The sequence below is a fragment of the Zootoca vivipara genome, chromosome 14 (assembly GCF_965207765.1).
Source record: "Zootoca vivipara chromosome 14, rZooViv2.hap1.1, whole genome shotgun sequence".
In the NCBI taxonomy this organism is placed as follows: domain Eukaryota; kingdom Metazoa; phylum Chordata; class Lepidosauria; order Squamata; family Lacertidae; genus Zootoca; species Zootoca vivipara.
In genome coordinates this window covers 14,750,325-14,777,841 of record NC_142597.1, presented here as the reverse complement: position 1 = coordinate 14,777,841, position 27,517 = coordinate 14,750,325, and the positions used below count along the sequence as shown (strand labels likewise).

The window sequence follows — 27,517 nt, the reverse complement described above, 5'->3', positions numbered from 1 at the left end:
GTTCCCCACTCTTGTGTTTTAAGGGACACACCAGTCTTCAAACACAGGATCCAAAGCATCGTGATGTATGTTTAGATTTTAAAAACATTTTCTTTAATCTAGTTCTTAGCAGTCTTATTGTGCTTTAGAGGGTTGAGGCACATATAGTCTTCCCGTAATCATAACAAACTTATTAATATCTTTCTACTGCAGAAACAGGAAGGGGAAATGACTAGGAGGAGCACTGTGTGTCTGTATGTGTCCGAGATCGTCAGTGCTGAGGTGAGATCTGAGACTTTATTTGGTCTTGTAGCTCCGGGGTGTGTGTGTGTGTGTGTGCTAAACAGGGCCTTTGAGAAACAAGTTTAGATTGTCTATGGGGATGTTGGCATTCATTTATGCTGTCTGCTTTATTTATCAGCTAGCATAAGGCGGCCAGGTCTTTAATTAGAGACTGTAGCCTCATCACTGCTGTCCTATAAAAGAGCTAATGTGAATGTTCTTTTGTTTCTTTTAATAGTGTTGCGATATCACGAAAGTAATTAAAATAGTTGCTGCATCTGCCTAGCTCCAATAAGGACACCCTTTGCAGCTCTATTGAATCACACATTTTATGAGCAACCGAAACACATCCTGAAATTCAACGTTTTTACACAGCCTATAATCGTCTTAAAGGAGTGGTGGTCTCTTTAAGTATCGTTGTGCTTCAACCTGGGCTTTCATAGCCACCAACTATCCTCTTTCAGAACCTCCCTCATATGCCTTGTAGCACCTACAGCCATACACTTCAACTTGTCCAAAATGTGGCAACTGGATTAACGGCCAGCTGCCCTGGTTGTCAGTTCATTTCCAGACCCTCACATAAGTGCATAAAGCCTTGGCCCACAAATATCTAAAGCAGTGGTGGCCAAACTCGGCCCTCCAGATGTTTTGGTACTACAATTCCCATCATCCTTGACCACTGGTTCTGTTAGCTAGGGGTGATGGGAGTTGTAGTCTCAAAACATCCGGAGGGCCGAGTTTGGCCACCACTGATCTAAAGTCGCCTCCTTCCCTACAGATCCTCTCAGACACTGAGCAGAAGGGGTCCTCTTGGTAGTTTTCCTAACCCTCAGAAGTTCCAAGCGGTGGCAACCTAGGAGATAGTATTCTCTGGGGCAGCCCCCAAGTTGTAGAATTCCCTCCCTTGTATAGCATTCGTCATATGAACCTCTTCACCCTGGCTTTTGACAGCGCGTGCGCGTGCGCGTGTGCACACACACGCACACACACACACACACACACACACACTTGGGCCCACCCTATTCTTATTAGAAACTGTTTTAACTTTCAAGCTTTGGTCCACTTCAAATCATACACCCACATTTAGAAAAGTGCCCTCTTTTGCAGAAGCCTTCAACCTTTTCAGACCTGGGACCTACTTTTAATAGAAACGTGTCTAGCAACCAATTCCTTTTTCTACCATCTATTTGTACGGTGGTAGCGTTGCTGCAGTGACCCACTTTAGATCAGGCTGTGGCACAGGGTTCTGAGTCCCAACCAACCAGTTGAAGATCATTGCTGTAGAGGATGGTAGTGAATCATATATGGTTCAACTTGGTTCAAGACACTTTTAAAGGTGTGTGCGCCAATAATACCCAAAATATATACAAGGAAATGGGTAAGGAAATGGGTGCACCACCAAAGATTGAATATCCTCACTTGTAGGAGAGCATCCTCTGTTTCTCTGCCTGGCTGAGACAAAAACAGCAACCCAGAGCCTTGGAACAAGCTGGGACCCAATGACCAGCACAGATTCAACACTCCTAGCAAACCCAATGTTTTGTTTGAACACAGGATACTACCAAGAATGTGAGTCCAAAATGAGAATAAGGAGTAACGGGGGCACACCCCATAAGCAGATTTGGCCCATTGCACATGCAGGATTTTGGAAACTGCAGACGAGTCAACCTGCATGTGAAGTCTACCCTTCTTTTAGTTCCACCCTATGCCTTCTATGCCATCCAAGTGGAAATGGCCATCAATATTTACTTTCCTACAGAAGTCCATTACAGTGACAGGACTAAATGGGGTGGAATGATACATGTGAGACAAGTAGCATCCCTGGGCCTTCTCTTCTTCAACTATCACCTGGTAGCAGCCATTATAGCAGGCTGTCTCTGTGGGAGAGATGGTGAACAGAGCCCATTCAACCCGCTCTGCTGGAAAAACAGCTCCATTGTTCTTTCCCTAGCAGTTGATCATTATAAGAATGTTTAACTTTTAATGATTGGTGCTTGAATTCTTTTACCCTCCCTTTCTTCCATATCCCTTTCTCCTTGGGTGTTGTGTATTTTACAGTGTAACCCTATGGGCGCAACCTGTCTTGTTTTAATTGATTGCCTGTAAGCTGTTCTGAGTGGCGTTTAGGCTAAACAGTGAGTTAAAATTGCGCTAAAGAAATAAATAATATACTTACCTAGGACAGGCGATGTTGTTTCAATTAGTCAAAAGTAGTGAAAATTCACCCAAATTATCAAAAATTTGCAGCACATCTGCTGTGTTTGAAGACACTGTCTTCATACATGGAGGATATATGAAAATCTGAATTTCCAATATAGCACTCTAAGGTTGGTGAACAACATAAAAAACAAAAGCCCTGTATTTTAAGAGCTTGACAAGAGCTTCCTGCAGCCAATCAGAAGCCACGCTTTGGTTTCTGAGCGTTTTGGAAGTTGGACAGACTTCCGAAATGGATTTTGTTTGACTTCCGAGGTACAACTGTATTGATAGTTCCAACAATGCAATGACTTGTGCTTTGTTCCATAATTTCATTCCTGCTTTGTATGGATATGATATGGAACAATCCATCATTGTTGTCACCCTTTATGGGGCTAGAAACCAGCTGCAGGTGAAAAATCCTTTGCCACCTCTAAGAGATGGTCCCAAATCATCACCACACTGCATGAAATTGTTCTTGATCACCCTAAACCGCAAGGAAAACTTCATTGGTAATAAATATCAAGCTTATTCTACAAAAGATGCATGATTTGCAAAGGGTATTTTTTAAATTTAATTTATTAAATTACTTAACACTGAACTGCAGTAATTGCTTAACCAGGAAAGATACTTCCAACATTCTCTGTAGGATTCAAACTCCTTTGAAATAACAACATTTAAGAACTTTTTTTCTTCCGGGGATCCATCTGGATTTCTGCAACAAACCAGTTCCCAAGTTGAAGCTCGCTGTGCATTCTCAAAGGGACATAACATGAGCAACTCAATTCAGTCAGTTGCCTTCTTGGCAATAGGTGTGATGGCCTAAGCCATAAGGAAGTTACATTCCCAGCAGGCCCTTCAAAGTTGGGCACTTGCAATCACAGCTAAGGCACGGTGGTTGTGCACACAAGGTGTGGCGGGTGGTAGACAGGGAAATTATATCGTCACCTTCCTCCCCTTTGTCTTCTTCCCCTCGTGGATGAAATACAAGGTTCCAAAGTGTGCAGCAGTCAATTCAGACCCTTTAACCAACAATAAGCAAATTTAAGAGATATACTTTGATCTCAAAGCTGGAATTAAAAGAAGGGGGGGTGTTAAAGTATTGATTCTTGTACAACTAGCCCAAAACAATATTTGGAGGAGAGCCTCTTCCAAGCACTTGTCTGTGCCTCAGGCAAGACTAGAACATCTGACCTGAGGCCCATTTCTGAAATGTCTGGACCACTCCCGCCTCCACCTAATTCTCTGCCCACTTAAACTGGCAGCTTACTTCAAAATCTGCCCCCTTTTTAGGTGCATGAGAAGAGCCTTCATCCTAAATGACCAGAACACTCATCCTGCTACTAGAAAAGACAATGGCGCAGTGCAGAATTTAGGTTTTGTGAGCGAGGAATAATAAAACATCCCCCCCCCCTACAAAACAGACACAATTCCCAACTATCTCTCCCCGCCCCCTTTCCTTCAACATTCAGCTTTGGTTATGCCATTTCCTTTGTACTGGAGTCTTATGTCTGATGGGAAGTAACTCCCAAAAATGCTAGAGGGGGGGGAAAGCCTACAGCTTATATTTAAGAACAGACTTCGTATACTGGACGGGCATACTCTCATTCTCTCTCTCTCTCTCTCTCTCTCTCTCTCTCTCTCTCTCTCTCTCTCACACACACACACACACACTCTCTCTCTCTCTCTCTCTCACACACACACACACACATATCCTTCACAGAAGGAGGATTTACTTCCAACGAAGTGCCCAGAAACACCCATGTTCAGCTCGGCACCTTTTTTTAAGTAAAAAAAAAAACCACTTATCAAATACTGTAGGGTACCCTCCTCTTATGTCACAGACTCCAAAAAATAAGAACCGAATGAGAGAAATCAACATCACAACTCCCACCATCCCTAACAGCTTTCTCCTGGGAATTCCAAACTCCTTCACTGCACGGAGGACTTGAACCAGTACACTTTTGTCTCATTCAAACAGAAACATTAAATATGGCAGGCAGCTAATAATCCTTCATTTAATTGCCCCCCCCCTCCGTCTGGTGACACCTAACATAGTTTCAACAGAAACAGCAGCTGCCACTGCACTTCCCGGAGTCAGAAGGCAAAAGTGATTAAGATCTCGAGATGCCACAGGGGTGATAATTTGACCCCCCACGGGAATGTCACTTGTGCCACCCTTGAGGCCCACAGGCAGCTCAGTCATTTGCCTCCCAAAGGCTCTTCTCTGCCCTGAGTGAAGATTTCGGGAACTTCTGTTTCTAAAAGTCTCAACTTTATGCAGAGAAAATCCTGTAACAGTCCGTGCAAAGAGGACTCTGTAGAAGGCAGCATCCACCCTGCTTCCAGCTGCTGCCATCAACCAACCACTTCCCAGACCATCTCCATCCTTAGCTGCCAATACATCTAAGGGTCACACACTTCCACCCCAGTGTTTCGAGTGAAGCTGCAGGGTCTCCACACCAGTCAATGTGGGGGGGGGGGGCAAGGGACAGCTAGCCATGGGCAGCTGTGCTGGACCAGCAGCTGGCTCAGAAAAAAAACCTCAAAACGACAGTCCATTTTCCATCAGAAGTAGGTGAGGTTCTTGATGACACCCAGTTCAAGCATCTTTTTTATTGCTAATGCTTCATGTGAGATATTGTGTTCTGAACCCTGTAAGAGAAGGCAATGAGAAACACATTAGGCCATGCAGTAGGGCTGGGCAATATATTGATATATCGTCCGAAACTGGTTTGAAGTTCACATCGTGAAATATTTCATAATATTTGAGCTAGCAATATATCCCAAATCACAATGTGTGTAAGGGCTAGGTGATACCTGCTTATCAATATCACAACTCATGAGCTAAACATTGTAATGTACCACTATGTCTGAAATACGGATGAAACTATACAGAGGCAGCTGCTGCTACTGCCGTCACGCTTATCACCACTGCAGGGCCTTGCAGGCTGCCCCTGTTCGTGCCACAACCAAGATGCTGCTGCCTAGAAGGCCTGCTGGCAGTCTGGTGGTCCCAGATTATTTGTATTCACTATGACTCATCACCGTACTTTGGATTGTCCAGTATACCACCATTTGGTAGCCAAGCCCAAAACCAAAGGTCTCATTTGGATGCATTTGGGCTTCCCTGCAGCCACAAGTGAGATGATTGACAAGATCATCATTTATCAGTTTCAGACCTTTAAGTAGTAGCAATTGCCTGCTCTGTTGCCTCTGCGTAGTTCCTTCCTAATTTCAGATATCGTGGTATATTGATATAGCGCAATGTTTAGCTGATGATATATCGTGATATTGAAAACTGGTTATTGCCAAACCCTACCATGCAGTTTGCTTGTTTTCAGCTTTTCAAGAGTCCCTGAAGGACAAAGTTTGTATTTTAAGACAAATTAAACAACTGAGAAGTACCCTTGAGCTCATCCCGTCCAACCACCTGCTTAATACAGGACCTACAATGCAGGATGCAGCTATGCTTGCATGAGAGTCGAGAGGAAGAACCAAGATAGTGGTACTAATTATACAGACTCGACTCAGAATGGCATATGGACAGCCTCAGAGGGCTCCTGCTGCTGCCTTGCTTGTGTGTGTCCCAGAGGCATCTGGTTAGCTGTGGTAGGAAATAAGAGGCTGAACCAGACTGGAACTTTGGTTTTATCCAGCTGACCTCTTCTTACATCCTTAACACGCTGCCACAAACGTGCACAAAGTGGGCTTTAATCTCTGTTCTTCACCCACCTGCCACTCCCTGCCTAGGACTCCTTTGCCAACTCGGGAGAGGAGCAAGCAGAATGAAAACAAGGGCCCAGCTGCTGGAATCAGACCAAGAGGGACCCATCCAGTCCAGCATTCTGTTCTCACAGTGACCAACCACATGCCTAAGGGAAGCCCACAAGCATGCTTCCACACACATTCCCCTGCAACTGGTATTCAGAGGCATACCACCACCTCTCCCTTCTCTCCCTCTTTCCCAGTCTTATCTCTAAACCTCTTTTCAAGCTGTCCAATCATCTTTCTGGAAGCCTCCCATGTTCTCACTAAACCATAGCTGGCTTATCATGCGGTGCAGACCTGGTAAATGAGAAATATACTTCCAGCCTAGGTGTAAAGGGAGGCGGGAGTGGGGAGGAATTAAAGGTTTGAGTGAAACATCAGTGATATGCAAAAAAAAGGTAAAACCTGTGACAACTTGGAATCAGAGCTCAAATGTATGCCGTGAAGGATGGAGCCAGCCTGCCAAGCCAAGAGGATGGACACTGCCAACCCTTTCTTCTTGGTGCTCAGCACTGAGATCAGGAGATAAAGCACTCTGCCTGCTCTTTAAAGAGCAATCTGATAAACAGCATAGAAAAACTCTTCCATCTCAGCACCGTGGTGATCAGCACAGAGATGGGGAGATAAAATCTGTCTGTGAAGTGTAAAAGGCAAACATTTCACACCCACATCTCACACTCTAATGCTGTGTCCTTGTACCTGTAGTTTGTGTGCTGTGTGTGTTCTTTGGATGTGCAGTGAGTGTGCATGCATACATGCCCTCACACAGAAGTATAGAATAACCACACCTGCTGGTGGCATGTGGCTAATCATTAGTTTAGCCTCAGGTTGAAAAAGGGTTTGCTACTCCTGCTGTGAAGGGTCATCTTGCATACTTGCTATTTACTTCCAACCTGTTTTGCACCAGGGATGGGCAACCTGTGGCCCTCCAGGCACTGTCAGACTACAACTCCCATCGCCATCATTTACTGGACATAGTGGCTGGAGCTGATGGAGTCCAACAACATCTGGAGGACCCAGTGGCATCACAATGGGGGGCAGGGGGGAGGTTCGCACTGGGTGCCATGTCTGGGGGGTGTGACAAGAAGGCACCCTGCGGGGGCCCGCGGCAACGCAGCCGCATGTGGAGGATCCTCCGCAGCTGCAGCCGTGAGCAGAGGATCCCGGCGCCGGCGGCAAACCACTCAAGCGCCGTACAGACGGCGGTATCCCTTTGCCGCCGCTACAGCCACAAGCAGAGGATCCCGGCATCGTCCGTACGGTGCTGGAGCAGCAGCACCAGCAAACCGCTATGTACAGTGCATGTGCGGCATCGCTACGTACGGTGCATGCGTCATACCTACGTGACGCCTCACATGGGCCCTACGTAGCAATGCCCTGTCCCAGGTGTCACAACACATTCATTCACCCCTGGGAGGAATACAGATTCTCTACCCCTAATTTACGTTCATCTGTAAATATACATAGGACATGCCACTCATAAATCTGATTAGAGCTAGTTCATGGAAGGTTAATGCCCTAAGAAAACTGGTTAGTCACAATGTTGGGGTTTTTTAATGAACAGTTGGTTGGTTGGTTGGTTGGTGTTTTGTTTGTTTGTTTCATCTGTGAATGATTAATAGTTTTTTTTAACAAGCCAGGATATTAAACTAGGTTCAAACCTGGTTTGACATCCTGGCTTGTTCTGAGGCTATAATTTCCCAGTCCAGACAAAATGTGAAACTACACTTAACTGCAGACTTCCTGATTTGTTCGTTGGCTCGTACGAAGTGGCTAAAGTCTTGTTCACATCTCAGTTTATTAAGTCAAGGGACGATTGTCTGGACTTTCCCTATACAAGCAGCTTCTTATATTATATTCATCTGACAAGAGAGGCAATGGTTACTCACAGTCATCGACTTCAATGTGACTTGCTCGTAGTAGTGAATGGCCTGCTTCTTGGAGTCAGGGTATCCAAAGCCCACGATATGAACTATGTCACAGAAGTGCAATGCTACGGTGATAGCCACTAATCCTGTGGTTGGTCTCTAGGGAAGACAGAGGAACATGATGCTGGGTTCACTTTCTCTTGGCACAAAGCTTACCTCGAGAAGCCTTCAACTGATGGGAGTTACAGCCCAATATATCTGGAGGGTGCCAGATTGAGGAAGGCTGGGCCAGAAGGTTTGACCGTGATCAGGGGGGACACCCAAGTTCAAATCCCCTCCCAACTACAAAGTTTACTGAGTGACCTTTGGCTGGTCCCTGCCTCTGACATCTAACCTGCTTTACAGGGCTGCTATGACTAAGCTCTGCCTCCACAGCAGGGAGGCAGCAATGCTTCTGAATATAAGTTGCTGGAAACCACAGGAGGGGAGTGGTCTTGTACTTGAATCCTGCTTGCTGGTTTCTCACACGCAACTGTTCAGCCCACTGTAAGAACAGGATGCTGGACTAGATGGGCCACTGGCCTGATCCAGCAGGCTCTTCTTATGCCCTTAATCTATACATTTTCACTTTTGCCTGTAATTTGTATCGAGGGGGAAGTTCCTATTCATTCCAGAGGCTCTCCTCATCCCTAGACTGCAGACTTTCTTAAAACAATAAAACAAAGAATATCAGCGCGCTCAGCTTTATTGTCCCAAAGCAATGCCTGCTTGCACAGGTGTGATGACAGCGACTTAAAGTGTAGCTTCAAAACCTTGGTAGAAGAGTTTCTAATCGGCTTTGAAACTTCAGCCATAGAAATGCTTCCTGATAACTGCCACACACATAAAAAAGTAGTTCTAAAGTTGTCAAGGCAGTGGTAAAAAACAAGACACCCCACCTGGCCAAACACTGGCAGATGTACAGCCTGTCCAATCTAGAAGTTTCCAACAGGATAGCAAACAACACTGAACATAAAAAGCAGTGTGTCCTGAGATGACATGAACTAAGGCCCAGGTGTCTTTGAAGTGGTAAACATCTTTCTGGGCTGTACCACTTCAGACTACAGGTTGGGACTCCCATGAGTAAATGCTCCTACACACACACACAAAACACCAGCTCATTTGAGGGACAACTAGCACATCTAGGGGGAAGGGTTCTATCCTAGCTTCATCTTCTATGTGCAGGGATGTATTTAAGTAAATTTAGCACAAAGAAGCATGTTGTCATGCAAGCCCCCACCTGCAGCCTGAGGTGATAAGGCACAGGCATAGACTTTACCACCTCAGTGAGAACTAGGCTGAAAGATCTTACAAGTTGCCTCACCCTGATTTGGAAAAGCAGTGCAGGCTGAACTGAGGTGCTTTACCCACACGTGACTAAAAAAATAAATACATGTGCACCTGAAATGTCAGTTAATTGACCATACTTCTGATTCAAAAATTAGCTTTCTGCCCTGCATGGACAATATTCACACCTGCTACTTTCCAGACTAAAAGATGCTCCTAGAAGCATGGGATACAGATGATCTGTGATTGGAGAGGTAGGCGGAGGTGAGACAGACAGACAGACGGACACAGACACACAGAGTGTGTTTAAATACTTAAAATAAGTGGTAGATACAAGTTGAGAAGTGAAATGTCTCAGGACACCAGCGCTGGGAAAGGACCACAATTAACACTTTGTCTCCTGTGCTGTTTCCCCCAATCAAAATCAAAATCCTGCTAGAAGGCAGGGGAAAGAGATACAGGCATCCATATTTTATCACTCCCCTCCCCTTGTCCCACTGGTCTAACAGATTTGGGGCAGGGGGAAATATGTTAAAGGAAATATAACACCTGGGGGGGGGGGGTTAACACAGAGACACACACCTGGTATCACTGTTCTGAGGCCATTTACAGTACTCTACTCTCACCACTGATTTTAAGCTTTAAAGACAGACGTCTGGAGATCCACTCACAGACCACCCACATCATGTGTATTTGGGTCCCAAGATATCCAGGTGCAACATTACAGGAGAGACCACTGCTTGGAGACGACCACGCACAATCTCATCTTGAGAATTTCAAGAGAAAGAGCGCATTGCTTGTTTTAGGAACAAACCTCAACTCTTGTAACTTGTCCCTTCCCTTCCCTTCTCTCTCCCTCTCATGCTTGCCACTCTTACCTGTTTTAACTTCTTCAGCTGCTTCATTGGAAGCTTAAGCAATTTGGCAGCGGTTATTTCCATAAAATACGGGTTCAGGATTCGCACTTGCTCAGGATTCGCATTCCAAATTAAGGGAGGCTGTTTCCAAAAGCCCTTCCGAACCTGGGAAAGAGGATTAAGATAGGTTAGCCAAGTGCTCTTTACTCTCAAGTGAAGAATCAAAGCAAGAGAGCTGAGCTGGGTTTAAGCAGGAGGAAAAAGTGGGGCAGCGAAAGCAGAGTCATTTCCCATTGGTGGCTTTCTGGTGTTATACCCTAGGATCTGATCTCTGTGCTTCAGATGGGACCCTCTCTCTGTATCTGTAGGCCACCTGGAGATCACATTATCTCTGAGCAAGACCAGAACGCTCTTCCATACCTACTTCAATTGCCTTGGTTCTCATGTTCACCCACACCTCCACTCTGGGACGTACCGTAAGTTGCTATTCCCATTTTCATAAGCTGAGAATTTAGCCTTTGTCCATGTCTACCGTAGAAGACCACGGCAAAGGCAGGTCTTCCAGAGTTGAGTTGAGTTGAGTTCAATACACTGCCTGCAGGGTCGCATAGACAAGCAAAACAAGCTGCCGTGCTTCTGAAGAACATGCTCAGGGGGAGGAATGAAACTCAGTGGTAGGAGCATCTGCCTCACTTGTAGAAGGCCCCAGGTTCAATCCCTGGTGTCCCCAGATGGGGTTGGGAAAAGCTTCTGCATGAAACCCTAAAGAGCTGCTGCCACTCAGTCCAGAAAATGCTGAGAACTAGACAGACCAATGGCCTGGCTCAATATAAGGCAGCTTCCTGTGTCCCTGGGGGGTAAAAGAAAAGGACTTCTGGATCAGAGGAAGGGGACCAGGAGATGCACTAGCCTTCATCTCCCAATACCTTACCCTTTTCTTGTCGTGCAATATTGTTTCCATCCACTGGAAATCCATGGGTTTGAATGGCACCAGCACCAGCAATGTGTCTGGATTGTTTTCTCTTTGGGGGTTGAAATGTGCTGACTCCGGGTAGAAGAGCCGCATAGTGGTCTTGGAGCCCACGTCGCTCTCATAACCATAAACTGGTGCATTGTTCAATCTGCAGTGGGGCAGAGAGGAGGAAAGGGAGTTTGCACCCTTGGCAGAACACAGGCAGGCATTTTGTCGTCTTATGAGAACGAACCCATGCGCAGGTGTTCTACCGGTACCAAAGGGTATCTGCCACATGTCCACGTTATATACTACAGAGTGGCTGCAGTTAGCCTCTTCTCTTACGCCTACCTGCTGCTTTGACTTGGAACAAGCTAGAGCAGAAGCAGCCAAGAGGGGTATCCTCCAAATGTTACTGAACTACACCTTCTATCAGCTCCATTGAAAGTGGCCAAAGCTCAAGGAGGAAGGGAGCTGGAGTCTCAGCTAGAGTGCAACTCAGTGTTTACTTTATCTGCTGATCCATCAATTCAGAGGGAAACTATAATGCACAATCAAACCCAGAGGACATTTATGGGTCTCTTCCCAAGAACAGGTATATGTTACAGAAAAGCACTGGGCTGCCAGTAAAAACAACATCACTTAGTCATATTCTTCCTGCTCTGTAATACAGTAGGGTGTGTATGTGCTTAGTGCTCTGATGTTATCATGCTGTGCATTTCCCCATTCCTCCTTCACGTTATTTACTGCCACTGGTGGGGATGGTAGCAAGGTGGAAAAGTGGTAGGTGGTGGTGTCAGTAGATGAGGTAAGTACGACTTGCAGAGGGGAAGGATCCACTGGGAGGATGCCGCTGTTGCAAACAGCCCCATTCAGTTCCACGTGGCAAAACAGGACCATGCTACGTTCAGAGAAACTGGCTGCATTGCCATGGAAGATCACAGACCCCGATGCATCTAAATACCTGATCACAACATCGTATTTGTTAATAGCTTCTCCCATAGAGCTGTTTCTGAGCCGGTGTCCATTTCCTACTACTGCACATCTCCGGCACTTCAAACTGCGAAAGAGAAAAGGAAGACTCCATTATACACTCCTAGACAGGGAATAAACGTCTCGGAAGGTTGGCTAATCAGAGAAGAACATAGGAAGCTACCTTGGTCCATGTAGCTCAGTATTGCCTACACTGACTGGCAGCAGCTATTCAGGGCTTCGGGCAGGGAGTCTGTCCTAGCTCTACCTGGAAATGCTGGGGATAGAACTGTCCAGATGCAAAACAGAGGTTCTTCCAAGCTACAGCCCTTCCCTAAATGCTATGACCACTTACTGGAAAGCAGGGACAAACGCTGTTTTAAGCACTCCACCTGACAATATATGAAGTGCCAGTAGGGTGGGGTTTGCAGGGGTAAACTAGTTGTACACTAAAATAGGGGGGGGGGGGAATCAGAGCACAATGGCAGAGTATACTAACCATTTGTAAAAAACTATATTTTTACACAAAGTATTCTTCTGCCTCAGTCTTTTACAGTACAGTACTTATTTGCTTAAATTTGTTCGCATCTTTCCATTAACATCCAGATTTAAGTAATCCCTTATGAATTTAAGAACATAAGAGAAGCTTTGCTAGGTCAGGCCAAAAGCCCATCTAATCCAGCACCTTATTCTCACAGAAACCAACCAGGTGCCCATATGGGTGCAACAGCACTCTCCCTTTAATTAGCTGTCATCATTGGGCTATATTTCTATAAATACCTTCCAAGTCAGGCTTCCTCAAACTCGGCCCTCCAGCTGTTTTTGGACTACAATTCCCATCATCCCTGACCACTGGTTCTGCTAGCTAGGAATCATGGGAGTTGGAGGCCAAAACCATCTGGAGGGCTGAGTTTGAGGAAGCCTGTTCTAAGTGTTGTTAAGTTACCCATTTCAAATATTCTCATAGCGTCCTTAATACCTGCATTTTGGTAACACACCCATGTTTTTGCATGTTCTGTTGTTTTTTAAAATTTATGTTACAACATCATACACGCATAATAAAACATGATACGACTGACAAAAAAAAATGGGTCACTAGGAGGGTAAAATACAACATGTCATTTTACAGTACATCATAATCAACTTTACAAAATACATAGATACACATATTTCCTGTAAAAAAAATTCATTCTGTAACACACATGTATGAACTTGCCCTGAGTAACTATGGTGGAGAAAAGAGATACTTCATGCTCTGCAGCTACCAATTCCATAAATGGGAGAGAAGAGCCCAAAGAACTGAACCCACCCGCTTTCTGAATGAAGTGGCATTACCTTTGTAAACTTTCAGGCAGAGCATAACTTGTGATCGCCAGAACTCGCAAGAGATTTTCCTCTGCAAAGGAACAAATGTAGGCAGTTAACCGGCTTAGTCCATGCTGCCTCGGTTCAGACATTAAGAACGTAAGAGCTGCTCCGATGGATCAGCCCAAAGGACGAAACTGCTGGAAACAGAATGATGGACTAGATCAGGCATCCCCAAACTGTGGCCCTCCAGATGTTTTGGCCTACAACTCCCATGATCCCTAGCTAAAAGGACCAGTGGTCAGGGAAGATGGGAATTGTAGTCCAAAACATCTGGAGGGCCGAAGTTTTGGGGTGCCTGGACTAGATGGAATCATGTTCTGACGTAGCGTAGCAAAGCAATCCTTACAACTTACTTAGGGAGAGTGGAGAGTCAAGAAGAGCAAAATAGTGCAGGCGGTATTACTATATAACCTGCCTCTTGTCTGACGCCATGCTAACTCCAGAGGAACTCAGAAGCGAGGACTCTCTGGTTTTGAAGGTCCCACTTTTCTCCTGTGTTCCAGACACAGGAGAAGGGCATGGACTTATCAGAGCTCTTGTAGCATCCAAGTGCATCCAACTGGCATTAGGACTAGACAAGCCTTCTTCTGTATTCCACTCAGCACTGGAGCGAGCTGTAACCAAATGGAAAGATACAGCACGGTATTCAACCGAGGTTTACTTGGGGTAGACCCACTGAAATTAATTGGCCTAACTTGGTTATATTCATTAGTTTTAGTCAGTCTACTCTGAATATATCTTAGTTGAATACCATCTACAGCAGGCATAGGCAACCTTGGCTCTCCAGATGTTTTGGAACTACAACTCCCGTGATCCCTAGCTAACAGGGCCAGTGGTCAGGGATCATGGGAATTGTAGTTCCAAAACATCTCGAGAGCCAAGGTTCCCTATGCCTGATCTACAGTCACCACTTGCAACCTGGAGAATGCATTTGTAGGCTCGTATATTATAGTGTCTTCTGCTTTTACAACTTTATTGGTTTGTGGTTTTTTGTGGGGGGGTTTCTCCTGCTTTATAGCTTGATTGTTTGGTTTTTTATGCCGTATAGTGTTTAGTTTATATTGTAATATTTACAATCTTTCTTTTGCTGTTTTATATTTGTTCTTTATCCTTGTTAACTGCCTTGGAAAGCTCTGTGTAGAAAGACAAGATTTAAAAAACCCAACAACCTTGTTTTTTTAATGTTTCCAAATGAGTTTCTCCAAAAAAAAAAAATGGCAGTTTGACACCTAACTGCAGAGAAGCAGCTTACATATTTTGCTCACCTCATTTTATCCACCTCTGGCAGCAAAATGTCTTGGGGTGACCCAGCCCTCCCTCTTGCAAAGAATATTGACAACACCCAAACTAGGAAAGTTTCTAACTGCATTTGACAGACAGAGTGAACATCGAATCAAAAGTTAAATCACTGTGGCCAATCCATCATGCGTCAAGCAAACCATCCTTTTTCTGTTCTTTTTACATTCTTAAGTACCATAGGTACAGTCTCCCACCCTATATTTTTTTGATGTAGAAAAATTGCTCCGGCAAGGAAAGGGGAAGAACCACTCAGCACAGCCACAAATATGAAGATTAGCCTTGGGAAAGCTTTAACCCTGAAAGGCACCATACAAATTTTTTTTGGGGGGGGGGGAAGTAAATAAAATGGTGCCTGCTAAACTCAATGTGGGAGAGAAAGCACCATGCACAGTGCAACAAGTGTGTTTCCACAGCAGGCTCTCTGCTAAAATTACATAAATCTAGATGTATCTTGAAAGTTCCAAAGTCCATTGTTGACCAGGGTCTTGACAAGACTCATGTCACGACCCTGGAGTTGGATTTCTCATCTTCGGGGGATGAGGGAGAGGACTCTGAAGCAGAAGGGGAAGGATATGCAGGGGTGGCCCCAAAGTGCTCTTAGATGGACCTGCGGGACTAATGCTACCGTCTGGCCTGAGGATGCAGTGCTACCATCCTTTGACTTGGAGGACTCAGCTGCAGAAGACCCCAAAAGACTTGAGGCTCCCGGCTCCTTTGTGGCTGGAGATAAGAGGAGAAGGCTGGGCCCTTTAACAGAGCAGCATCTTGCAGCACAGGTGGTGCTAACAATTAGGCTGCACCTGCTGGTGCTACTATATACAGTGGTACCTCTACTTACGAATTTAATGCGTTCCGAATGCACATTTGTAAGTCGAAAAAATTTGTAAGTCGAATCCCATAGGAATGCATTGGGAGAAAAAATTCGTAAGTCGAAGAAACCCTATCTAAAAATTCGTAAGTAGAAACAATCCTATCTAAACCGCATCCAAGATGGCGGCCGGAGCTCCATTCGTAAGTAGAAACATTCGTAAGTAGAGTTATTCGTAAGTAGAGGTACCACTGTACTCAATTTCAGCTTGCCCTTATTGGAGCAACGTCAGCGTTCCCCAGAGTACGGACTGAGTCCTGCCCTTGGTTGGGTTGCTGCACCACAGGCCTAGTTCACACCGACAAGGAATGAAGTGCTCTAACTCCTCCTGAACATCTACTGTAGGTGTGCAGAAATTTAAAAAGGTTTTCTTTTAAAAGGCTCAGCCTACTCTACTTTAACAATAATTTTTTTAACTGTTTGGCCATGACATGAGGCAACACAACTCAACTTGCATTGCGTGTACAAGATGTGTTTTTCTCCCTGTCATGTACTAGTTGGTCTACAGATAGATGCAGACGAGATGTTATCAGTTCATAAGCAGAATCCAACACATCTTGCAGCACAACAGACCCTTTGACTGCACCTCGCACACAATAGTGGTTCTGTCTGGAACAAGGAAAGGAGGGGGAGGGAAGAGTTCCAGCTTTGTACATAAAGTCATTGAACTGTTTATTTTGGGAACTTCCATCTTGCTGAACTCCCTGGGAAAAAGAGAGGCATTAAAAAGAATCTGACAGCCAATTGTTAACAAATGCAATGGTACAGCCAGTCACTCAACAGAAGTAGAATGCAGCCCTTTGTATTATTAAAGTTAGTTAACTTTCAACCAACAGCAACAGTTATCAGAGACCCATTAGAAAGAGGATGGACACCTGTCCAGTGGATACCTGCCAATTTATACTTTTGCCTCTTGGAATGAAGCCTAGTTTCAAAATAATGCCAAGGTTACCTGATTTGATGAAATTCTCATGAGCCAACCTATTTATCTGCAGAACTATAGATTTATAAGTGTAGGATTGACCTATGTCTTTCCTTATCTCTGGCTCAGTTTTAGCACCACGCTAAATCAAAGTTTAGTGTGACAAGACTGAGATGTGGCGAGTCTCAGGTTCACATGCTCCCCTCTCTTCCTCCAGGACAGCCGCAAAGAGAGCTCCTTATTACTGTTTTCAAACTATGTGCTAATTTTATATTTTTCCTTGATAACAAACTGATGGTTTACGGATGTTGTTGGTTGGGGAGGTTCCCAACAACATCCATAAACTATGAGGAAGGAGGGAATCAGTGGCTACAGCTATGAATTCTGCTATTTTACTGCCTGTGGGTCTTGTGTGTCTCCACAGTTGCCACTTCCTTATTGTTTATACTGTGAATAAGAGGCTAAGGAAACCACAACTTTGCTGATAGCAATCACAAACAAACATGTGGCTACAGCAGGGATAGTAGTGACTTCCAGATGTTCTTCAGCTACAACTCCCATCAGCCCCAGGCTGCATAGCCAATAGTTATGGATGATGGGAGCTGTAATGGGAGGGCATCACCCTGGGCTAGAAAGTATGCTGTGTGGATAAGGATCCCAAACTAGGTGATCTGGTGAAATTCGCTTTCCGTAACTGAGCACACTGCAAAGATAAGGTATGCTATTGGGTGCACTTCTGCAGTGAAAGAAGCCACGCAGCATGGGCCCTATATGCTGTCTCGATGGGAGACCACCTGGAAACTTGAGGTGCTCAGAGCTCCATGGAGAAAGAGTGGAAAGACCTGACTTACCTTTGTGTGAAGAACGATATGTATGATCTTAGAAAAATAGTACAACAGATGGGTACTAAATCAGAGCGAACTTTCCGCAAGAATAATGAGAGGGAAAGCATGGAATACAGAGACAAATATGGAAGATGCTTGCTAGAAGAAAAGAGACAGCTGGTTTGCTTACCGCTTCCTTTAGTACCATATGGCAGCTCGTAGGGTGAGGGGGTCCTTACCCAGAAGTAATCCTTTAGCTGTAAAAATAGTGGATGTTTCCGTGTGTAACTGCAATGAATGCAGAGGAGAAGATCATGCAAATCTGGTGTTTTATATATTCAGAGCCTCCCTCTCCTGTTAGACTCACTTTATCTGATCCCACCCCATTCCTCCTATCCCCCCCTAACCCTAACCCCCCCCCCAAGCTTAGGAGAAGCAGGTAGATGAGATCTCAAAGACCCCATTCCCAGAGTATACAACTAGTCCCGTTACTTACTTTGTGATGAGCTGTGCAGCTTTCTTCTCCACCTCTCCCAGAGGACAAATCATCTTTGGCACTGGGAAATCAAAACTGTAAGCCAAACAACAAAGGGAAATGCGGTGGGTGGAGTTAAGTGTTGTTGCTGTTGTTTCCTTACCCCCCCCAAGTTGTCTCAAGTGATGTACAATTTAAGAGTGGGTGCTTGTGCAATCCAAGCCTCTAGGGCAGGGGCAGATTTAGGGCACTGCAACTGGTTCCTCTGCCCTGGGCGCTGAGCCTAGGGGATGCCGCAGGCATTGCAACTATATGACATGGTGATCTGAGCAGAACAGAAGGCAAGAGGAGGAGGTGTGCCAAGTTTTGGCCTCGCACAGGGCACTGCTGAAATTTGAAGGTCCATAGTCCACCCACACTCTAGGGACTAGAGGGGGGGGTTGTTTGGGACATCACCTGCTAGCCATAAGTGAAACAAACCACCACTCCATCAGGGTGCCTCCAGGGGACAGATGAGAAGCAGGGTTCATTCCATCAGATTTGCCAAAGGTTGAGTCCATCAGGCATGTCCTGCCCATGAACTGTTTCTATACTATTTAAGAACCAATGCCTGAGTTTGCTTTTTTCCTCTTCCCTTTTTGTCCTTTTCTCCTTGTGTATTATGCTTTTTTAGATTGTAAGCCTCTGGGCAAGGACTGTTTCGTCTTAACTGACTGTATGTAAGCCACACTGAGCACCATTTTGGCTGAAGTGTGGGGCACAAGTCCTCAGCATGGATCGGCGAGGCTGTGCAGATATGACAGCTTCTCCTAAGACCCACATTGTTGGAAAGGGGCTACAGCTTTATACAGACAGTTGCAGGTTCACTCCCTAGCATTTCCAGTTAGGGAATGATGGGAAAGCCCCCTGCCTAAATCCCTGGAGAGTCACAGCCTGTCAACATAAATGTGCAGACATTACTGAGATAGGTGGCCTCCATATTCAGTAGTTTGTTAAGGGCCCTAGGAAATGCAGGTCTGGGAGGATTAAGCTACAGTTCCCAGGATTCTTGGGGGAGGTAATGTGGTTTACATGTGTGCTGCATACACAGCCTCAGTAATCTTCCAAGCCCAGGGTTACACTTTCAAGAGTGGTGGAACAGCCTGAGCACTAACAGAGCATGAAAAGTGACCCTCCAAGCATTTGGAAGGCAATGTCTTCAGCATTCGAGAAGAGGTACTTACATAGGCAAGCACCCTTCCTCAAAAGGCTGCAAGCAGGACAGAAGTGAGCAGGGCTCGTAAGTTTTATTGTAAGTGTGTGTTTTGTATGACTTTTGTTTTTATTGCTGTACTGTATCTTCTTTACAGTTGCAAACCAGAGAGAGGGGATCTACAGTCTCTGGGTCCTCCTCAGACCCAGGCAGAATTGCCAACGGTCAGGCGTGATGACCTTTCAGCTGCCACAGGGTGGAAAGGGGTGAATCAGCTCTGTCACCTGCACAACCACGTTTGTGGTTGGTCTTTATTAATTGCTTACAGTGTATAGCTTGTTATGTGGTGCCCTGAGAAATGGGAAGCTCACGGCCAAGGAAAAGCGGGAATCCATGTTTATTCGGTTCAAAATGCCAAACCTCAGGCCACATTACTTACACTTTAAAAGAAAATAGTTTTAAGCTGGCCAGTTTTATTTTGAAAGAAAAACAAAACAAGCTGGGGGGCCCGATCATGCAGGGAACATGCTTTCTACATGAATCAAAGCCCCATGTTGCTTTACTACCAAACATCAACACCACCAACTCCTCTTATTTGTCCCCAAATGTGGTATCAAAACCATTGGTGGGAAATAGGAGGGGGGGTTAAGTGAGAAACAGGCACTAGCCCCAATCTGGACTCCTCTTGAAATTAGCCAGTTTAAGCAAGCTTTTTAAAAAGTGGGTCTAATTTAATGTGCAGTCTGGGCGATATATCAATACATCATCCAAAACCAGTTTGAAGTCCATATCATTATACCCATTTCATAATTTTTGACCTGGCAATATATTGCAAATCATGGGGTGTGCGCGTTTGCTTGCGCTATGCAAAAATCACAATGCGGGGAAAATCTGTGAAGCCAGCCAATGCCTCTACATAGTTCCATCCTTATTTCAGACATTGTAATATATCAGTATATCGTGATGTTTAGCTGGTGATATATTGCAATGTTGAAAACCAGATTCCGCCCAGCCCTGGTTTGGCCCAAAGCTTACAATGGCTTCTGGTTGAGCTGCCAGGAAAAAAACAGTCCAAGAAACAATTTGACAAATATTCCTCTCTCCAATGATATGGACTTGAAAGCATGCTCAGTTCATTTGTCCAGAACACCACTATCTATAATCTGGTTTCCCCCTTCAAGCAAACTTTTCATTCCCAGTTTCCTGGCTTCATTTGTACCTATGGGATGTATTTTCAACACCAGGACTCCTTCCTGGAACCTATGAAAAGATGGGCGAGCCCATGAGCAGGTGCAGAGTGCATTTCTCTGGCCACCGATTCATAGTACATGATGTCTACATGCATTCGAGATTACGAGAAAGGATCCCTAAATCAAAGAGCAGCATTGCCAAACAGAGTTATTGAACCTTTATCTTGCTTGCTTAATTTTTTTCTAAAATGTCCCGCGCCAGAGCCAAAATAAATACACACACACACACACACACAGAGAGAGAGAGAGAGAGAGAGAGAGAGAGAGAGACTTTGACTTTAAGAAGATAAGACCAAAAATTTAAAAGCAGAAAACATGATAGTAAATAACTAATGGCCATGAAATGTCAGTTTAACTCGGCTAGGTTAAAGACGCCCACAAAAGTAAATAGCCTGTGAAAGTTTTTACTAGTCTGCTAGGGAATGGCAAAGGATGGACCGAGATCTCAATCTTTACTCTGGGATCCTGCTGCTTTTCTATCACTGGGTAAAGGGGGGGGGGTTCCCTCCTCTGGCAGCCCGCTTGGTTTCTTTGGTAGATGTAAGATAAGGCACTGCTTGACACACTCTTCTCCCAAGCCATGCAAGGCTTTAAATCGGGGACAAGGAACTTGTAGCCCTCCATATGATGTTGGATTCCAGCTTCCATTATCCCTGGCCATTGGCTATACTGGGATGACAGGAACTGGAAGTCTAGCAATAACTGGAGGTCCACAGACTCCTCACCACTACTTTCAATGAAAGCAGCTGAACTGCGCTTAGGAATGGACTTGTCACCCATATGAACAAGGGAGAGATGTTCTCACCTATTGTTCCCAGTTATAAGCCCTGAGGGTCCATTTTGAACTAGCTGATGTTTCTGAACAATGGCTATTAATCAGCTATGGCCCAATTCAGGTAATAAAGCTGACCTTAATAAGAGAGCAGGGATAACAACCCCAAACACCCCATGTGCTCCCTTTTAAAAGAAAAAGAAAAACAATCTCACAGCTGCATGTACCTCTCTTCCCAGGATTTTGTATACCACACCATCACCAAAAATATAGCCAATACTCCAAGTATCTTCCATCCTGAACAAAAAAAAGACAGAATACTGTTAACACTGAGCCAGTCAAGGGTAGCCACACAACACCTAAAACACATACGATGGAATGCCAGGGTGCAGAGGCAGAGGTTTAACATGAGCCTGGATTCACAAGGGCTCAGCTCTGGGGTCTTTTTCAAAGCCAACCTGCAAACTTAGGACCTGGGATGTAACAAAAAGGCAGACACCTGTACATCGGGGGTAGGGGAACCTATGGCTCTCCAGGTGTTGCTGTACTCCAGCTTCCATCAGCCCCAGCCACCTGTCCTAAGGCGAAGATGGTCAAGTACGGAGATGTCACCATCTTCTACAAAGGAAGGCGGGACATATTTTTGGTTGTATCTGGAGTGTTCGAAGAACATGTGGGCATAATAATGTATGAAAGGGGTACAGGTGTACTGCTCTGGCCCACATTCCCAATGACCTTGCAGGGAGAATTCAGTGGGCATTCAGATGAACAAACAAGAGAATCAGACCCTTGACGCAATCCACAAAGGTCTGAGGTTGCAGCCAACTGAGATGTTGGGAGCGGGGTTAGTGTGTGCAACCCTGCTTCTCCCTCAACAGTTTTTCAGGTGTACAAGGCAAAGCAAAGTGAAACAGCAATCCAATGCGGACTAAATCAATGGATTTTGAAGATATAGGCCCAAGAGCACAAAGTTGTAATAAACAACCTAAAAGCATTTACAAACCTAAAAACATTTACAAACCTTTCTGATCCCACCCACATCATACATTTAAAGCACATGATTTCGCCCCAAAGAATCCCAGGAACTGTAATTAACCATCAACAGAGCTACAATTCCTAGCACCCTTAAACTGCAGCTCCCAGGATTCTTTGGGGGAAGCCATGTTTAGTAATGGATGGGATCTCAAGCGGTGGCAGAGGCCAGGTTATAGGTGTCTCTCTCTGTGTGTGGAATAATTTGCTTTGCTGAGATTGCAGTCTCATCAGGGAGGCTATAGGTTTTCATGGGTGTTGTAAACAAAATCTGCCCTTATTGGGTACTGCTAAATGTAAAGCATAGACCACTAAAGTGCTAGAATGCCACAAGTAATTTAGTAACAAAATGCAACATGTGTTATTTTTATGTGATATCCTATGTCCAGCTATGTGCACTGCTACACTTGCAAATAGCCTTAAGGGGCCTGACATGCAAGACTTTTCAGATTTACACAAAGGCATCCGTTTCCAACATACCAGGTTAATAATTTGTGGGGCAAATAAAATATAGCCCCAAGGGGGGAATTGTTATAAGAATTTTAAGATATTAGATATATAATAAATGTTCATAAATGTACCAAGCAAACACATACATAAATATATAAACCACATCTGAAGCAGCACGTGGGTCCTTGGATAACAGTGCACTGGGGTACCCTTCCCCCTTGGCACCGTTCATTTGGCATTGTCCTCCAAATAAATCATTTCCCTCTTTGGAACCCATACCTTCGTTTTCTAAAGGCACTTCCTTCTTCCAACCCACAACAAGCCTTTCCATATGACCTGAGACAGGGTGCTTTTCAGTTGAATCCACACCATTATCCAATGCAGAATCATCCAGTGCCGAGAAATCATTTTCTGGGCATCCATTTGTGAAAGAAGCTTCCAAGGCCCATTGCCCGCAATCACTTTTGCTAAAGTCAAGGTTGACTTTCTTCTTCTTCTTTAACATTCCCAGTGCTGCATTGTGGCTATTTCTTATGACAGTAACCCTTGGTGGTGACATCTGCCACATTCTCATATAATGATAAGCTAAGATTTAGAATGGTTTATCAGGAAAGAACATACCAAAATAAAAACTTAGTTGGTCTTTAAGGTGCTGCTGGAAGGAATTTTTTTATTTTGTTTCGACACTGATATGATTACTGATAGTTCCCACTTTGCTCATCCCCTGAAACAGGTGGGATAAACAAACTAGGAACCCTTTCTTGGCTTTGTGTCACATCTGACCAGGGATCGTGTTTTCTTGTTCCCTAGCAAGTGACAATCATTAGCCAATCTTACACCCACCATTTTTTAAAACATAATTTTCTACACCACTACCACATACCCCACCCTTACTTGTCCAGATCACAAGTACACTTGCTTCCAGATACATGTACCATAAGAAAGGGGAATGGCACAACACTTGGACTTACGAGACTTGTTGATCATTTTTATAAGCAGATGAAGAATCGTCTTGTGGCTTTTGCTCTCATTGCAACTGCTATCAGCCACCTGGAAAACGAAGAAGACATGCTTATTTAAGTTATTTATTAATAAAGATATGCACACACAGCTACTTGCTTAAAAATATCAAAGCAGTTTGTCACAAAATGCATAAAACCACACACAAAAAAGTTAAAAACAGACCTCAGCTAACCATTGCAGAAAGATATAGTCTTAGTTGCCTGCAAAGGCCTGGTGGAATAGAAAAGTTTCCAGCAGGCATTTAAGAATTGAAACAGAAAGTGCCCACTGAGTCTCCATTGGCAGAGTACAGTGGTACCTCTGATTACAAACTTAATCCATTCAGGAGGTCCGTTCATAACCGGAAACCACTCGTAACATGAGGCGCACTTTTGCTAACGGCGCGCCTCCCGTTGCTGCCGGGCTGCCAGAGCGCGACTTCAGCTCACATCCCGGGGCAAAGTTCGCAACAAGGGGCATCTACTTCTGGGTTAGCGGAGCGCATAACCCAAAGCATTCATAAGGTGGGCAGTACGTAACATGGGGTACAACTGTATTCCACAATACTGAACCAATGACAATAAAGACTCCCATTTCTTGTTATCAAGTGAGCCTCGCCAACTCAGGGAAAAACCAATGATGCTTCTGCAGATGATCTCAGTGATCGAGCTGAGATCTAAGGGTTCAGGCAATCCCTGAACTACCCTAGACTTAAGTTGTTAAGGGCTTTGTAAATTAATACAAGGATCTTGAACCTGGCTCAGTAATAGATGGGCAGCCAATGCAGTTGTTAACAATAGCATCACATGTTCTATTTGGTCGCCGCATTCTGCACAAACCGAAGCTTCCAAACCAGACCCAAGGGCAGTCCTACATGGAGCACATTACAGTAATCCAGCCTTGAAGCTACCAACACGTGGACTATAGTGGTGAGGATATCCCTGCCCAGGAATGGCTGTAGCTGGCAAACCAGCCGAAGCTGGTAAAAGGTACTCTGAGCCAGAGGACATTTGTGGGCCTCTAGTGACAAATATATATCCAGGAGTACCTCCAAAGCTACACACCTGTTCCTTCAGAGGGAGAGCAACCCCATCCAGAACAGGTAACTTGCCATTTTCCTGAATATGGGAACCACCCACTGAAAAAGTCCCTGTATTTTCAGGATTTAAGTGGTTTATTGGCCCTCATCCACTCCACCACAGCATTCAGATACCGTATCTAGAGCTTTCATAGACTCTCCTGATAATGTTAAGAATATCACATTGCAGAATGTAGCTCAAATAGCTGTGAGATGTTGTGACTGCATTTTCCCTCCTGACATGGGAAGTTTCATGAACAAATCAGAAGACAGGCAGCAGCAGCAGCAGCTCACTATTCAAATATCACTGTTTACAAGGGAAATACTTTAATATATAAAATGTACTATGTTCAAAGGAGTATACATTGTTATATAAGTTGTTGCCCCCTCAGAAGGCTGTTTTTCCAACCAAGGCCTGTCTCACACAAAATGTTAGCCATGGCTTGTTTAATAAGCCATGGTTTGCCCCACAGACAATTAAACAACTGATTATTCTTTCTCCAAAGTTTAGCTCCAGCTTCTCTTGTCTCGTGGGATAGGGGGGGCAAACAAACCATGTGTCAGGGGACCCTGGTAGGGGAGCGAGTTCGCCCAGGGACAGGAACTAAGGGAACCGGCCGAGCAAGAGGAGGGCTGGCTGGAGCGCGAGCCAGAAGGCAGTGCAAGGGCTCTGAGCGAGGCAGAGGGGTCTAGGGATGCTACTGACGCGCACGCAGGAGAGGAGGTGTCCGAAGGTACTGCAGCAGGGGAGGTATCGGGATTGGGGAATCGAGGAGGCTGTTTAGCAGGTCAGGGGAGGGATCTGGCCCCGCTCCCTCCCCTGAGGTCCGTAGACGGGAAAAGCATCAGGAGCAAAGAAGGAAACGAGGCAGGGCCGAGGTTGTTTTGCTGGCGTAGATCGAGACACGCGCCAGTTCCGGATTCTGACTCGGAACAGGCAGTAATGTCTTTCTGAACTCTGAACTGTACATATATAGTATTAAAATATGAAAAGCCATCACTGAGCCTTGGTGGTCTTTGGTCGTGGGAAGCCGCACACCAGCCCTGACACCATGGTTAAATAAGAGTGCTGCTTTTATTTAGAATACCAAGCCATGAATAAAGCAAACCTGGGTTTGTAAGACAACAACAAACCATAGTTAGGCTGATGAGCTAGGTTCAGATGATAAAAAACACAGTTTAATAAACTGGTTAGTATTATACCCAAACCAGGCAAAAAATGCAAGCTTAATCCAAGCAATTGTTTCCTGAGATTTCAACTTTTGTCTTCCCCCAAGGTTGGGGAAACTCTTGTTGTCTCTGGCACAGAATTAAAAATAACATGTTTACATAGGTTTGGTTTTTAAAAAAGAAAGAAAGAAAGAAAGAAAGCTCTTGAGCTCCTTTGATTTCAATGAATCTTGAATATGTGGAAACATTTCTGAATTGTGTTTTATTTTCTAAATATGCAGAATCATAAATGTTCCATTTAAAATCTAAACAGATTTTAATGCAAGATCATTTAAATTAATGTAGACTGAACTCAGAATATAACTTCTAAAAACAAAACTAAAAACAAAAAATCCCAACCCCTAATCAAATACTTAAGAAAGCCACATTTAAGTTATATTTTTTTAAAGCATTGTTTGTTCCTCTTCTGGTTTCAATTTGTATCTTGCTTTCTTCTGCAACTATTTTGGCAATTTTATAAAGTTATAAAGTTTACATATCTCATCTTAGGTTAATATGTGAATGCTTGTATTTACCGTACACATAAAGTGTGCCCTCTGGATGCTGTTGGGGTACAAACCCTCCACCATCCCCGGCCACTGGTTAAACTGGCTGGGGCTGATGGGAATGGGAGTTCAACAGTATCTGGAGGGTACCATGTTGGCTGCCCCTACATCAGTCCAAGAGTTCATCCCTGCCAACATCTTGCTTCAGAGGTGCCAGGGACAAAAAATATTGGAGACAAACGACGCTGACGCCGAATCCCTACACATATCAAGAAAAACAGAAACATTGACAATCCACCACACCCAACTCCCCATCCCACTCACCTCTTTCCCCCTTCCTCATAATGTCTCAACAAGTAATATTGATGTGTAAAAATGATGCATGAGACACTGCACTACCTTTGTAACCCAAGAAAATCCTTAATAAAAATAATTATTTTTTAAAAAAAATTGTTGCCCCCATCTGCTGGAGGCTTCTCACTGGAAAGATTTGGCTGGCAACTGATATGCAAACACATTACAAAAGACAGAGTCCAGTGTTTCGTTTTCCAAATATAAAGCATGCAAGGGCAATTAAAGGAGCGACATCCACGTAGTCATTACTGTTCATATTCAAAAACATTCTGTTTTGACACAACCCCAAATGCCAGGAAACATCACCAAGCCCTCGTCCAACACCAGACAACACAGCTCAGTACACTTTGTAGCCGCTGAACACCTCAGACAGGATCCCTCACAAAGCAGTCAAAAAAGCAGGGATAAAAGGTGACACTCAACATACTTGGACAGAATCAAATTGCTCCAGCTCGGTCATCTGGATCAGAGCGAAGAAGTCAGTCTCTCAAAAGGGCCTCTGGGTTTATGTTTGCTGCTTTCCTTCCTTAATGGGTGCACCCAGCACCACTGAGCAAAAGCGGAACTTGCCTCTTGGATGCCCAGTCTCCCTCTAAGGGTTTTCAGCACTGCATTGCCATGTGGCTCAGAAAATGTACAAGGAAGTTTCCCTGCCCACATCCAGTGTTTACTTTCAAACACACCTATGATGACTCTTGAGTGATGCCCAGCAC

At 44.7% G+C, this 27,517-nt stretch overlaps 1 protein-coding gene across 9 annotated transcripts in view; it reads right to left on the bottom strand.

Annotated features, from left to right (window-relative positions):
• Positions 1-3,018: 3,018 nt before the first annotated feature.
• The window catches only part of ST3GAL4 (ST3 beta-galactoside alpha-2,3-sialyltransferase 4), a 153,297-nt gene continuing 128,798 nt past the window's right edge, over positions 3,019-27,517 (bottom strand). For all 9 annotated transcript variants that reach the window (XM_060268397.2, XM_088657678.1, XM_060268393.2 and 6 more), the window contains 10 exons: positions 23,627-23,705; positions 21,401-21,470; positions 17,981-18,055; positions 17,675-17,772; positions 13,539-13,599; positions 12,196-12,291; positions 11,211-11,400; positions 10,301-10,444; positions 8,118-8,255; positions 3,019-5,112 (listed from right to left, as the gene is read on the bottom strand). In XM_060268397.2, the coding sequence (XP_060124380.2) occupies positions 5,026-5,112; positions 8,118-8,255; positions 10,301-10,444; positions 11,211-11,400; positions 12,196-12,291; positions 13,539-13,599; positions 17,675-17,772; positions 17,981-18,055; positions 21,401-21,470; positions 23,627-23,642 (975 nt within the window). In that variant the 5' untranslated portion in view covers positions 23,643-23,705 and the 3' untranslated portion in view covers positions 3,019-5,025. The remainder of the gene's footprint in view (positions 5,113-8,117; positions 8,256-10,300; positions 10,445-11,210; positions 11,401-12,195; positions 12,292-13,538; positions 13,600-17,674; positions 17,773-17,980; positions 18,056-21,400; positions 21,471-23,626; positions 23,706-27,517) is intronic.